Consider the following 14,533-nt stretch of genomic DNA (forward strand, 5'->3'; position numbering starts at 1 on the left):
TTTCACATAATATATTGTCTATAATTTTATGTCTATTTTATTTCATAATCTATAATTTTTAATCAATTTTTTAAGTTGTTTATCTAAATTACTATCTTATCCCAAAGTCAGTTTGTTATTTTTTTACCTTAATTTATTAATTTTCATACCATCTTGGTTATGCATTCTAGAATTAAATTAAAATTTCGGACAAAGTCACAAAAATAATGAGCAACAGATGTTGGAAGAAACTAGAGAAAGAGAGAGAAAGAAAGGACTAATAAAGACGGAGAATGAGAGCCATGCAGTCCACGAGTGCTGCTGAAATGAGTTATTTTGGTCCACGGCCGTAAGCCACGTTCGATGCACGTTTTCTTGCGAAATCTGTTTAGTGTGATATATCAATGATCCCGTCACGTATGAAATGTTGCAGTTTGAATTATTTTTAAAAAATTGGACATTCTTTTCGAGGGAATATATCTCGCGCAAAATAAATTGCATTACGCATCGTTAATGACACGAATTGATATCTCGTACAAAATAATAAAAATTATAATAATAGAATCATATTTTTTAGAAATTTTTTATCACAAAATCATTCCTAGATTTTGCATAGATAAAAAATAGTAAAGAAAGGAAAAAAAAAGAATTATTGATAATAAATAATAAACTTAACAGTACAATTGATATGTGTGTAAATATCTTTAATATTACACGCATAACTTAAAAAATATGTATTCTATATACATGCTAATTGATCAATTTAAACGGAATTTAACGTTAAGCTCTTTTAACGAAGTAACAAGGAAATCAAAGATACAGAGGAATCATATTTGCTTCTTTTTGTAAATAATTTTTTCTTACGATAATTTGTGTGGCTCCTTTCAAATAAATACAAGTTTTTTGTAACAGCGAAGACATCAGAACGATTAGTCGCAATTACGTAATGTTATTATGTTCGTTTTATTTGTAGATTCAACAATTTTTAAGAGACGAAAGAGAGATGAAGGAACATTCAGCAGCTCAGCGAATGGAGAGAGAGAAGGATTTGCCGCAGCGATCACAAAGCAGCGCGGCTAGTCTGACATCTATAGCCGATATATCTCCTAGTTCTTCCCAATTTTTCGAGGTGATTATCCCCTTTTTTTATTCTCATAAAAAATATTTGCACATCGGACTTTTAATAAATGACGAAATTCTATGCGACAAAAATTTATTTGATACTAAATTAGAAAGATTTTTATATATCTTATATTATTTGAATTTCAGGTATTCTATATCGGCAAAATAAAAGTATCGCACTCAAAAGTACCGGAATCTTTCATTGATGAGGCTCTAATAAAGTTTCGCGTTCATGGACTCGAAAAATCCAGGTCTTCGACGAGTAATCTTCTGTCAGATTGTCAACGGTTGAAACGCCAAGAAGCTTTAATGTCTTCCATTAATAGAAAAAATAGTACGGTAATTATCTTCTCAGTTATATAATTTTGTGCTATCTTACACCTCTCTGTGATATATATTGAATTAAGATACGTGTTATAAATTTTTATTATATTAAATTTCTAACATTGATATTTCCTGACGAATAATCAAGAAATACTTCTTATATATCTCTATATCACATAATTAATACGAATTAATTTGATTCCATCTTTGCCAAGTATATTATGGAAAATGGAAGTATACCGTTACGTTTTCAGGAATCTACCGCTAGTGAATCAGGCAGTATTGAGAACGTGTCGGGAAACAGTATAGATTCAAACGTTAATCCGTTTGGAGTTCCGTCAGTTTTAAGCAGCTCCGTGGAAACTTTTCCCAGAACAAGCGCCAATCCTGTGGAAAATGACGGACGCGATGGAAATCAAATATCCGAATCTGTCGCTAATTTTAATATCACTGTACCTGAAGTTATGCGAAGTCGCGCTGCATCTACCGGCAGCGTTTTAAATGGCAGAAGAGATTCTGCCGTTAAAGGAAACGATGATCATAATCGTACCATGCTTTTTCAAGTACGAAATATGAAAACGTCTTTGTTTTATTACTTTTTACTTTTATTAGTTATTTTTATTGCTCTCATTAATTATTTTTTGAACGTTAAAAGTTGTTTATAGAGAAAGTTGCTTTTAGAGAAGAAAAAAACACATTTTAGATTAACTTTTGAGTAAATTTTACAGTATATGTAAATTTTATATTTCAGGTAGGGCGATTTGATTTGAGATTGATTAGCCCGGACAGAAAGCAGGTTCTTCTGCACAAGCAATTAAAGGATATAGCCAGTTGTGCGCAAGGTGTAAAAAATCCGGATCACTTTGGATTCATTTGTAAAGAACCAGAATGTTTCATCGGATACGTTTTCAAATGTCAATCCGAATCAGTCGCGGATGATCTTGTCGCAGGCAAGATTTTTTAATTTTTCTATAATATGATAAAATATAATGAACCATTTTTATTATCAAAATTCTAATTTTTTATGTCAATAATAATTTTTCGATTTTTTTGCAGCAATTAGCCAAGCTTTTGTTACAACTTGTAACATTGTCAGAAAAGAAAAATACTCTATATTTTCTTGCGAACATTGCCCTATGTACTGGTACAATAAACTATGTCAAGAAATCGAAGGTAAAATATTTATATCGATTATGCTCTAGAGAAATATTCAATTGTATACTTGATTTTATACACGAAGTATTTTTAGGACAAAATGATAAAAAAGTGCAAAGCATTATCTTATCGCGTATGGAATTATTACCGGAGGATGAGCAGGAGATTGTTGTGAGCAAATATAAGAGCGCCGAAGCAGCGGGTAACATTGGTACGAACTCCATGAGTCAAAATCAATTCTTAATGCGACTGTTGCGTGCTCATTGCGAATTAAAACAAGCTAGACACGTACATGATACGGCTGAGAATAGGTAATGCATCGTCAGCTATATATGAATCTTCTATTGTTACAAATGTAAATGTCTTTTACGAGATATTCTGGCATAAAATGTTTTATATATTACAGGAGTGAATTTCTCAATCAATATTTAAGCGTCGGCGTTGGTAGTACGATTTTTATGAAGGCAAAACGCTCTCTTACGAATAGCTTTGACAATCTTATGAAGAGAAAAGGTTCGCGTGATGATTTTGGTTTTGGACCACAATTGCGAGATTCGAATCATCTGAATGCAACGGTACAAAAGAATGGTAGTCAAAGCCCAGATAACTCGAGGCAATCATCTGTACTAGATATCTCGCCGGAATCGAGTAGACCAAGATCATTGCGTGTCTCGCCTGAACAGCAGATAGTTATAAATAACGGACCAAAGAGTTCTATGATGGACATGTCAGTATCACTGTATTTTCAATTTCTCGCGTTGTCAATTTTCATATAAATACAATTATAAATATAATTATACCGTTTATTATATTTTTATTATATTTCTTATATATAGCTTTTTAAAAGTTGGTAACTCACCGAAAACATCTCCCACGGAGACCGACGGAAACAACACGATACAAGCCAATGGTTCGTGGCGGCAAACGATACTAAATAGAGTTGTGACGCCGAGTAAAGACCATAATAGTACAGAAATTGAGAACGTTAGTATCATCAAAAGTTTAGAAACGTCCGTTAAACATAGAACAAAACAAGAATTACGAGACTTGTGGAAGAAAGCGATTAATCAACAACTAATACTAATAAGAATGGAAAAAGAAAACGCAAAGCTTAGAGGTAAAATTTTTTTTTTATATCTTGAAATATGTCGTGCGAATTTTTTAGTTTTATACATATATAATAAGATATTTTACATTATCTAAATTTTCTATTGAAATTTCAGAACGTCAAGAGGAGGCAACAGTAAAAAGGATTAAACTGGAATATGACGAGCTCAGTAGCTGTGCGCGTGAAGTGATAGAAGTTTGGGATCTTCTTGTTAGCAAGGAATCGCGAGTTTCAACTAAATGTGATAATCAAATGCTGTTGCACGCTATCAAACAAGGTAACTAGAAATGCAATATATTTTTCAACAATAATTAAATATAATATTTCTCTCTCTCTCTCTCTCTCTCTCTCTCTCTCTCTCTCTCTCTCTCTCTAAAATTTAAAAAACATCCTTTTTTAATTTTTACTATATTTTATAAATTTTTTTAAAGGTGTACCGAAAGGGAAGAGAGGTGAAGTTTGGCAATTTCTAGCCGAACAATTTTGCTTAAAACAACCGCCCATAGATACTCAAGATTTTCCAAATTATAATACACCTTATGAATTGCTCCTGAAGCAACTTACATCTCAACAACATGCCATTCTTATCGATCTGGGGAGAACGTTTCCGAGTCATCCGTACTTTAGTTCACCCTTGGGACCTGGTCAATTAGCGCTCTTCAATTTATTGAAAGCTTATTCCTTGTTGGATCACGAAGTCGGTTATTGTCAAGGTCTCAGTTTCGTCGCCGGAGTACTTCTATTGCATGTGAGTGCAATTTTAATTCGCATTGTTCAATTCTACAATAATTTTATATTTATTTTACAATAATCAGTTTTTATAGAATATACAGAATATTATTTTTTAAACTTATTAGATGGCAGAAGATCAAGCCTTTTTCTTATTACGACATTTGATGTTTCGCCGAGGACTCAGGAAACTGTACTTGCCAGATATGGCAGCATTGCAGTTGCACTTGTATCAGCTCTCTAGACTATTACACGATCGCTTACCAGCAATTTATAACCATTTTGATAAACATGAAGTTTCACCTACATTATATGCTGCTCCATGGTTGTTAACTTTGTTTGCCAGTCAATTTCCTTTGGGCTTTGTCACCAGAGTTTTTGGTAAGAATAATATTTTCTTAACTATAAACTTATCTATAAATCTTTAACTTTATTTATATTTAATTAATTTATAAAATTATTTCTTTTTTTATCTTTTGAAATAATTGACTTTTTTTTTTCAAAGATTTACTTTTTCTGGAGAACTCCGAAGTCCTCTTTCGGGTATCAGTTGCACTATTAGAAGAACATCAGGATCAATTGTTATACTGCGATAACTTTGAAGAAATTATGGAATATCTCAAGGTATGGAATATATCACAAGTTATATTCTAAAATAAATTTTTATGTTTTTATTTATTTTTTTATTATATTGAATTTAGACACGTGTGCCAGCGGTGGACAAACAAAGCTTAGATCGCATAATGAAACGTGTATTTTATCCTGATTTGGAAATCTCAAAACAATTGAATGAATACAGAGTGGAATACCAAGTGCTTCAAGAGGAAATGATTTCAGTAAAGCCACAAATAGAGAATTTGGAGAAATTTAAATTACAGAACAAGCAACTCACACAAGAAGTTGCGCAACTTAGCGAACAACTTGAGGTAATAAAAAAAGTAACGTCTATTATAATTGAAAGATATGGTATTTTCGATATTTTTAGGATATATTGCAATCTGCTGCAAAATTACAATATATTAAGTGTTGTTTAATGACATTTCTTATATCGGTTACAACTTCATACTAAATTTAGAATTTATAAATTTATCATTTTTGCATTATATTATTTGTTGTATTCTTTAATTTTTTCTCTGTTTTCTATCAATCATTATAATATTGAAATTATGTTACAGATTGCTATGAGCAACTTGCACAGGCTCGAAACGGCACGCTCGATGCAACAAGCAACTGTCCATAGATTCGAATCTCAGAATCGCAGTCTTGAAGTTACAGTAGCTACATTAGGCGCGTTTATTCAGCAATTAGTGGATACACGTGCTGATATTGAAGTACCGGGTGAAGTTCGTCGAATAATTGCGCAGCTGGGTATGGTAGAGAAACGACGAAACACAGGCATCAAGTCATATCCTCTAAAAGTTATCGAAGACAACAAATATGGAATGATAAAAAGTAACTCCACTGGTAGAGAATCTCAAAATCTTCTCAGAAATAATAGTATGGATACGCCGTTTCCCTTAAAATCTACTTTGAGTCAACCTAATCTAGTGACAAAATTAGAGAAAGTTTCTTCATTCTTTTCGAATTCGCACAATCATATACAAAAGCAACGCGCACAGTTAGCTGCTCTCAGAAACGAATACTCGGAACTAGCGGTAAGGGGCAACAATGATGAAAATGATCCCAAGACGGGCAACATTGACATTCAAATTACGGACACTATGAATCTGGCTAACAATCCGGCACCGCAAAACGAAAACAATTTAAAAGTTCCTGCTATCAATTTGGAGAAATCGATATCATTGCCATTGAAACTTAAGTTGAAGTCATCAAAGTCTGCGTACGAATTAGGATCTGTAAAGAAAGTTCCCACCAGCAAGCTCGAAGTTACAAGCAATGATTCGTTAACAAATCTAACAGGAACTGTACATCCACTCGACACTTGTAGTGACGTGAATTTCCGATATGGCGGAACCACGAAACTAAAGTGCATCAAACCTATTAGATTATCTAGTCCAAGTTGTCAGGAAGAATGTAATAATGACAAACAAAAGCCTGACCAGAGGACCTCCGATCCTTTAAATAGATAACAATTACTTTCGACTGCATCTTCGAAGAGTATTTTATCAAAAAGAATCTTTATAAAAAATATATATTTAAAACGATATTGGTAAGTAGAGACACTTAATACAATCTGTATTTGATTGTTTATCTCTGCGTTTTTGAATGGGAAAATTTGAAAACTAATTTTTAATTCGTTTAATTAGAGAAGAGAAACAATGTTTTTTAGTTTATATTGAGATCTGATAATTTTTTTACAACTTGATGAGAGTTAACCAAAGTGTACTAAAGAGTATAGTATTTGATATTACATTTAGAAATATCGTATACAACCGACAAAGAATCCATTGATTACAAATAAATACTTAAGATAAATACTTAAAGATGTATAAAGAATGGACTCATACTATAAAGATGCATTAAAACTGCACTCATATCCAGAAAATAAGATAAATATCGAAATAAGGTACTAAGAAAAAATATGTAAAGAAATAGGTAAAAAAATAATATGCGTAACCAGTTTCAGATTGCCAAAGAAAGTGCCAAACTTTCTCTGTGTTAGAATAAACATTTTATAGTAAAATAAAAACAATTTTAATTGTATAGTTATATATATGTATGTGCATATAAACATATATTGCATACACATACGCGTAGAGCAGCTGTGTTATTGAAAAAAAAATCATATTTATGAAAGCCATTAAAATGGCTATTATGCACTGTAAGATTCAAAGAATTATATAAGTATTACTATTTTTGCACAAAACAAGCCTTGTGATATCAGGGATAGTTAACAGTATATATACATATACTCACTCTGTTCTTTATAATGAAGAAGTTTTACTATCGTTAATACGAAAATAGCATTAGTAACATGTAACATTCATATCAAAAATGTTGTAAATTAGCAAATAGTTAAAATCAATCAATTTCCATAAAAGATACTTAAAATTGCTAGCATTTTGACAAATAGGAATATATCTATAAACATAATAAAATTATATTTTGTAGTATTCGAACCTGTGTAATATACTATTAGTAATTAATGACTATTATTTGTAACTATAGATAACTGTATCAATTTGTAACAAAGTAATGCAAGTATAGTCATATCTTATGACAAAAATAAAAGTATTCTATATGTTCCATTGTTTATTGCTATCGTGAATGTTGTTATTAGAATAGACTATATTTTGTATTAGTATTGAGATGTGAGCCAAGAAATATTTAATACATAGATTTTCAGATTTTTTTTTGACTTGCTAATGTTATATTACAATAACAAATAAAAATATCAAATATATAATGAAAATGAGATTGTTTTATGGAGTACACAATGTACAATAATAATTAAAGGAACAACATACAAAGTGATTGCTTTCTCCATTAATTCATTAAGTGAAATGACTTATTAACTATTATTCTTTTCCTTTTTTTTCTATTTGAATTTTTCCTCCATTATTCATCAATTTTTTAGAAATATGCTGTAAAACATATTTACTCATCAAAAAATATACTCATATATTTGCGAAGTATGCTTTATTATAAAGCAATATCTATAAAATCATTACTTTCGTTCTCATCGTTTTTTGTTCAAGAATATATTGTAGAGCCAAATAAGTTGTGCAAGTTTAAAACTGATCGAATTTGTGAATCTCTGAATATTTGCTTTATTATCATAGACACAATTTAATCCACAATTAATGATTAAAAAAAATACAAAGTTCCCTTCTATCCCTCTTAATTTATAAACCTTGTTACATGAAATTATATGAACTGAATTTTATTTCCTGAAACTACACTATGTAAGATTATATACAATTTTTATCCTTGTTTCCATTTATTCTTCAATGTTTTGTTTTTGCTATGCTAGTCCTGCAAAGAATATATTTATTACATTAAAATTTCCATCAATTTCCAACTATGATCAAAAAAAGAAAAATTATTAAAAAAATAAGCATATGTATTAAGAAGCATAAATAATGAACTGATTTTAATCACTATTTCTTATATTACATAAATTTATTGAGTATCCTTACGTTTGCATCTGTTTATTGCCGCTGAGTACTATGTATGGTGATTGAGTTTCCTTCTGTTTTGCTTGCAATAAATTTAGTGTACCTAAAGGTGTATCTGTTGAAGACATTCGCTTCATTAAAACTTCTTGTTCAGCTTTTTTCATTCTTTTCTCCACCTAATATACATATTGAAGAATTATTACAGTTTTATGAATATTGATCTTGATTTAAAAACAAATTTTTAACAAATGTTACAATTTAATAAATTTGTACATGCAATGTTCTTTAGAACTTCTAGAATTTAATATAAAAACCTTATTTTTTCCTGGGCCTTTTCCATGAAACTTATGCGATAGATATCTAAAAGCTTCTTTGGCGCTCAAAACATGACCATCATCATCAATATATTCAAGCTTCACATTTGGCTTGAAACTTTCCTTTTCCTTAAAATCAGACGTCGGTCCATTAAAACGATCTCTTCTACCGAATTTATCGTCATCCCTGAAACAAAAAGAAACATGAACGAGCAAATAAACATTTCAAATTATAAGCTCTTTATCAATTGTTCCACTTTCTTCAAAGATAACGGCTAAAAACGTGATTATATTCTGTTATTATCTCATTTAACTAGGTCTTAATGTTATAGAAGCAAGATAAAAATTAAAGCCCTTGAAATGCGGTGTTCTGAAACTTGTGTCCACTACCAGTATCAATACTCTTTATTACAAATGATACTCATAAGTCCTCAATATATTACATTATGTAAGCAATTGAACTAAAATAAACAAGTTACTTATTGAAAGTAACAATTATCGATATTGTAATATAACTGAATTTTTTGATACACAACTTTTAAATATATTGAGTTATTTAAGTTTTATATTGATTACCATTTACCAATGCATGTTTAGTATAAATATAAATAAAAATAATTTGTATTATATAATATATAATGATAATACAAAAATATAAAAATGGATATATATTAATGTTATGGATATATATATATATATATATATATATATATATATATATATATATATATATATATATTAATGTCCATGCACATAAAAATATGTATATAAATATTTCTTTTTTTTTTTATGTCTTTATATTCATTTAAATTCATTCATTTAAGTAAATTTCAAATAATTTAAATATTTAATAAAAAACAACTAGTTATTAAACTAGTTTATAAAATGGTCTATTGTCTTGGTTTATATTAAACACATGCAAATTCTATAATTATATATAAGACAATCATGACTGTATCATATAAAAACAAAGAATATTTTTTTTTCTAAACATCCATTGACGTTGATAATTCTGCTATTTAGCGTCTGCAGATCTTGATCTTCTCACAGTCCAAATAGACTTGTTCAAAATCATAAGACGATTTGCAGCAATTGAACCGCATAACATACCTTAACAAATCCTACTCTCTTCTCAGGTCATCTGTTATCGCCTCCGATTAAGCGGTAAACTCTTGTAGTGGTAGCGGATCACCCGTTCCGAGCACCGATTTCCGGGCTCTATTTAAAACTGTTAACTGACAGTTCAGAAATTCACTAGAGACTTGTCTAACACAATACTTGTGGAAGCGCATTCGACGTAAGAATCATTTCTTACATGTTTTCTCCACAATATGTATATATACATATATTTTAAACAGGTAAGAAATTATCTTATATCGAATCGCGGTAATATATGATTTACTTACCCATATGTTTTATCCTCTATTGAATAATTCTGAGCTTGCAAATGTGCAAATCGTGACGCGGAAGGTCGATTGCTATCTTCTTTCTGCAAATAACCTTTACTCATAGCTAACTTTAAAGCTCCACCTACTCCGTGTCCGAGTGACGGTTCAGCGTCTAAAATTGCTGCTTCCATTACAACTGGTTCTGAGGTGTTTTCATCTATATTTACATAGAATTCGTTAAGAAAAACATATTAATTATACATAGTACGAAGAGTAAATTTTTGTTGCCTCTCTCTTTCTTTCTTTCTCATATATACATATATATATATATACAGGGTGGCCCATTTTAATCCATCCAGTCGAATATCTCGAAAACCAAGCCCGGGAGAGAAAAATGTTTCAGACAAAAGTTGTTTGGCTTCGAGGGGGCCATAAGATGGTACCATTGGTTTGACCTTGAAGAGTCATTTGAAGGTCACGTGAAGGTCACTTCAATTTTTTTAAATGGAACACCCTATATATTTTTGCACATTCTTGTAACTTATCTCGAGAGCTTTCCAAAACACTATAATTAAGTACCTTTTCGTTAAGTACTTTTTAAGTTATGAGGCTTGAAATAATTTCTTAATTTTACATAAACCGTAAAATATCTTGTAAAATATTCATTTTCCGATTATCTTACCTTAATACTTTTATGTACAAAATAATGAGAGGAATCAATTGGTGTAAAGAAAACACATAGTTGTTTTTAAGAAAAAATATGGAATTGTTAATTGCAAATTACATATTTTTTCTTCAAAACAACTATGTGTTTTCTTTACACCAATTGATTCCTCTTATTATTTTGTACGTAAAAGTATTAAGGTAAGATAATCGAAAAATGAATATTTTACAAGATATTTTACCGTTTATGTAAAATTAAGAAATTATTTCAAACCTCATAACTGAAAAAGTACTTAACGAAAAGGTACTTAATTATAGTGTTTTGGAAAGCTCTCGAGGTCAGCTACAAGAATATGTAATAAAAAATAGGGGGTGCCATTTAAAAAAATTGAGGTGACCTTCAAATGACTCTTCAAGGTCAAACCAATGGTACCATCTTATGGCCCCCTCGGAATCAAACAACTTTTGTCTGAAACATTTTTCTCTCCCGGGTTTGGTTTTCGAGATATTCGACTAGATGGATTAAAATGGGCCACCCTGTATATATATATATATATATATATATATATATATATATATATATATATATATATATATATAAATTTTTATATTAATCTTTACATTTATCTATAATGTATATTTACAATTAGTTTAACACTAATATATAGGATAAAATACCTAAATGTACTGTATTCCAAGCGCCACGACCATCATCTTCATCTTCATTCATAGGTGGCTCATCTTTAATTCCATCCATTTCAAAATCCTACAACATTTTAATCACAAAACGATTACAAAAATACATAAATATCAAATAATGTCATATTCAACATACCATGAGTTCTTGTCCATTTTCTTCTCTATTTCCAGCAAGTCCATACGTAGGTATATCACCCAATGTTCTACAGAATTCTGCAGTAGAATTAAGAACAATATTTCCAACCTGATTTTCCTCTGAGTTAAGAATTTCTTGTTTTATTGTTTCAACAGTTTTCTGAATACCAGCTATATGTCCTTCCTTTAAACGTTGTGCTTTCTTTAAAGCTAATTGTAACTCCAATTCTTTTTCATCTTCTTCCAGTTTTATTCCAGTAAGATCTTCTGCAGGGGCTATTAATACACACAATAATTGTATAAAATTTTAATTTTAAGCTAAATAAAAAAGAGAGAAAAAGAATATATCATATTTTATCTTTGCAGAGAAAAAAAATTTAAACAAACAGAAAAATGTATGCATATTATACAATATACACACAAACACACACACACACACGCTATATATATATATATATATATATATATATATATATATATATATATATATAGAGTGAATAACGTAATTTAATGTTTTACTTTAAAGTTTTAAATTACAATTACAATTTACAAGTGATTAATGCTCAAAGAAATTAATTTATCTCGAATAATTTCAATAAAATTATAGGGTACTTTAATTGTATAATTACCTTCTAAATCATCGACATCTAAAGCATCATTATCTTTCAAATCTTCTGGTTTCTTCCTTCTCCTACTTCCAAGATCTCTAAGATAGTCATTGTCAACAGGTATCAAATCATCAACCTTAAATTTCTTTTTTGTTCTAATTTTTCGGATCTGAAAACATATATTTTATATCATAGTGTATCACAGAATACCATTTCTCAAAAGCAAGCTATAAATATAAAATATACAATTGTTTTCTGGCAACTATTTTGATGAGTATGAAGAAATATAAGAAATTTTCTACCTTTTTCTTTGGCTTCTTGAACTTTGCAAGTTCCTCTTCATTATAATATTCACTTGCTAATTTCGGTTCTGCCATCTGTAGCGTTTCTAGTCTTTTATTTGCTAAGCGCTGCTTGACTGTCTCTATTTGACGTCGTTTCAATTCTATTGCATTATTAGTACCTAATACAAAATTGTCTTTCTTCTCTCCATCGATTTCCTCGTCATACTTTTCCAAGATCTTATTTTTTGGGAATCCATGTTCATCAAAATTTTCATCAGCATATGGATCATATGTAGGTTTTCTAATTTTATTTAAAACACTACGCTTGTAGCGTTCATTATCAACCATATTAACATTCACAAGTGAATCAGCATTTTCTTCTAATACCTCTTGATCTTTTAATGTCAAAATTAAGGTTTTGCCTTCTTCAAATGTTTCCTAGAAAAAATATTGTTTATTTAAAATTTATTACAAATTAAAAAAAAAAAACAGTGATAAACATACAGCTTAGATTTTTTTAATTTATATATATCCAAATTTACTTGTGTAATTAAACTCTATTCGTAATAATTAATAACATTATATATATTTAATTTAATTTAATACTTACAATATGATGTTCAACTTTAAGGCCTTTCAAATCCTTTTCTGTATATGCTGTATTACGCGCAGTATGTATTTCCTCTTTAACCAAATTACCAATTCCAAATTCTTCATCCAATTGATCTAACATCTTTGCCTTAAATTAAAACAAATTAAAATAAAGTATTTGTATAAAGAATATATAATTTGACTTCAATAAAACTGTAATTTATAAAATATGTATATATAAATATATATATATATGTGAGTATATATATATACTAATAGTACTGTAGCACTATAGCACTATGCACTAACATACTAATATACTAAAAGTACTAATTACGAGAATTAAGAGAAGTATTATGAAAAATATTAAGATATTACCCTTTGTTCTGCTTTCTTTTTCTCTTCCTCCAAGTGTCTAGATTTGTTGATCCATGCTCGAGTATCGTCATCAGAGTCGCATTCACCCAAATTTTTCACTTTTGACAAATTTGCTTCAATCTGTCTCTTCTCTTTTTGAGTACCTATCTTTTCCCTTAATTTCTGTGCTCTTATTTTCTCATTATTATTTGGTGCAGGTTTATGATAAAACTCCCCCAAATCATCCTTGATTTTATCAGGATCATCTTTCGGTGCATTGTCAACCTCTAATGGCTTTAATCCTAACTTCGCACGAAGTTTATTAGTTTCCTCAATAGATAATGAAGCTTGCGACGCTCCACCTTTAGCAGGAGATGGACTGCGCTGTTTAGAAATTTCTGGTGGTGGAGGCGTTGATGGATGCGATAACTTCGATATTTTTGGCGGTGGTGGAGCATTAACAATCTCAACTGGAAACGAAAGAAAAAGATCTCATACTCCTGGTAATATATAATATAATGAAGCTTGTATAAACACTCTTTGGACCGAATTTCATACCATCGCTGTCGTAATCCTTGCGCTCTTTCCTCCTGTGTTTTTTGTGATGCCTGTGCTTCTCTGATTTGTCGCGATCGGGTGTATAGCTCCTAGAACGACTGCGATGACGCTTCTTCTTGGCGTCGCGGGATTTCTCGGTTTTATGACGTTTATTGGAGCCCATATTAATGATTTTTTAACAGCCGCTGTGGAATTTATCGTCCGTTATTATATGATTATATCACTTCAACAGTTTATATTCTTATTTTTTAACTCCGAATTTGTCAATCAATATATATTCCACGCACACAAAATAATACTATTGAGCTTCGTCAAAACGTTTCCGCCATATTAAATTATAAATTATGCGTGTCCCTGAGTTACGTTCCAAAATTTACTCCTTAGGGTGGGGTCCCATAGAGCGTATTACGATACGCGCGTATCGGGCGTATTGAAAATCT

General features: G+C 30.2%; 2 protein-coding genes across 9 annotated transcripts in view; one reads left to right on the forward strand and one right to left on the reverse strand.

Moving 5' to 3' along the window:
* Plx (PTB_TBC1D1_like and TBC domain-containing protein plx) overlaps positions 1-9,376 on the forward strand; it is a 24,850-nt gene extending 15,474 nt beyond the window's left edge. For all 6 annotated transcript variants that reach the window (XM_083100893.1, XM_083100894.1, XM_083100895.1 and 3 more), the window contains 14 exons: positions 953-1,108; positions 1,249-1,440; positions 1,680-1,988; positions 2,177-2,375; positions 2,482-2,598; positions 2,675-2,891; positions 2,987-3,307; positions 3,417-3,697; positions 3,804-3,965; positions 4,120-4,436; positions 4,546-4,798; positions 4,923-5,041; positions 5,119-5,343; positions 5,593-9,376. In XM_083100893.1, coding sequence (XP_082957019.1) covers positions 953-1,108; positions 1,249-1,440; positions 1,680-1,988; positions 2,177-2,375; positions 2,482-2,598; positions 2,675-2,891; positions 2,987-3,307; positions 3,417-3,697; positions 3,804-3,965; positions 4,120-4,436; positions 4,546-4,798; positions 4,923-5,041; positions 5,119-5,343; positions 5,593-6,507 — 3,783 coding nt within the window. In that variant the 3' untranslated portion in view covers positions 6,508-9,376. The remainder of the gene's footprint in view (positions 1-952; positions 1,109-1,248; positions 1,441-1,679; positions 1,989-2,176; positions 2,376-2,481; positions 2,599-2,674; positions 2,892-2,986; positions 3,308-3,416; positions 3,698-3,803; positions 3,966-4,119; positions 4,437-4,545; positions 4,799-4,922; positions 5,042-5,118; positions 5,344-5,592) is intronic.
* LOC145972339 (U4/U6.U5 tri-snRNP-associated protein 1) lies at positions 8,133-14,464 on the reverse strand. 3 transcript variants are annotated; one of them, XM_083100897.1, is made up of 12 exons: positions 14,381-14,464; positions 14,094-14,278; positions 13,557-14,005; positions 13,198-13,326; positions 12,606-13,025; positions 12,325-12,472; positions 11,697-11,971; positions 11,540-11,627; positions 10,217-10,415; positions 8,811-8,997; positions 8,518-8,672; positions 8,133-8,353 (listed from the first exon to the last, which is right to left on the reverse strand). In XM_083100897.1, the coding sequence occupies exons 2-12, from the start codon at positions 14,254-14,256 to the stop codon at positions 8,326-8,328; spliced, it is 2,241 nt and encodes a 746-aa protein (XP_082957023.1). In that variant the 5' UTR covers positions 14,257-14,278; positions 14,381-14,464; the 3' UTR covers positions 8,133-8,325. The 3 variants fall into 3 exon arrangements, 2 of the variants coding, with proteins under 2 accessions (XP_082957023.1, XP_082957022.1); XM_083100896.1 differs by having other exon boundaries at positions 14,094-14,434; XR_014439139.1 differs by lacking the exons at positions 8,133-8,353; positions 8,518-8,672 and adding an exon at positions 9,921-10,045 and having other exon boundaries at positions 8,861-8,997; positions 14,094-14,434.
* Positions 14,465-14,533: the final 69 nt, after the last annotated feature.

The sequence above is a fragment of the Camponotus vicinus genome, unplaced genomic scaffold (assembly GCF_025532165.1).
Source record: "Camponotus vicinus isolate PSW18456_S1 unplaced genomic scaffold, iyCamVici1.0 SCAF_5, whole genome shotgun sequence".
Lineage (NCBI taxonomy): Eukaryota > Metazoa > Arthropoda > Insecta > Hymenoptera > Formicidae > Camponotus > Camponotus vicinus.

Bases quoted from the DNA above. Each gene is read 5' to 3' on its own strand.
- LOC145972339 (XM_083100897.1), bottom strand. From the start codon at position 14,256: ATGGGCTCCAATAAACGTCATAAAACCGAGAAATCCCGCGACGCCAAG. The intron at 14,006-14,093 runs GTATGAAATTCG...TTTCGTTTCCAG, and splicing joins CAAGGATTACGACAGCGATG to TTGAGATTGTTAATGCTCCA. The intron at 11,972-12,324 runs GTAATTATACAA...GTGTATTAATAG, and splicing joins AGATGTCGATGATTTAGAAG to CCCCTGCAGAAGATCTTACT.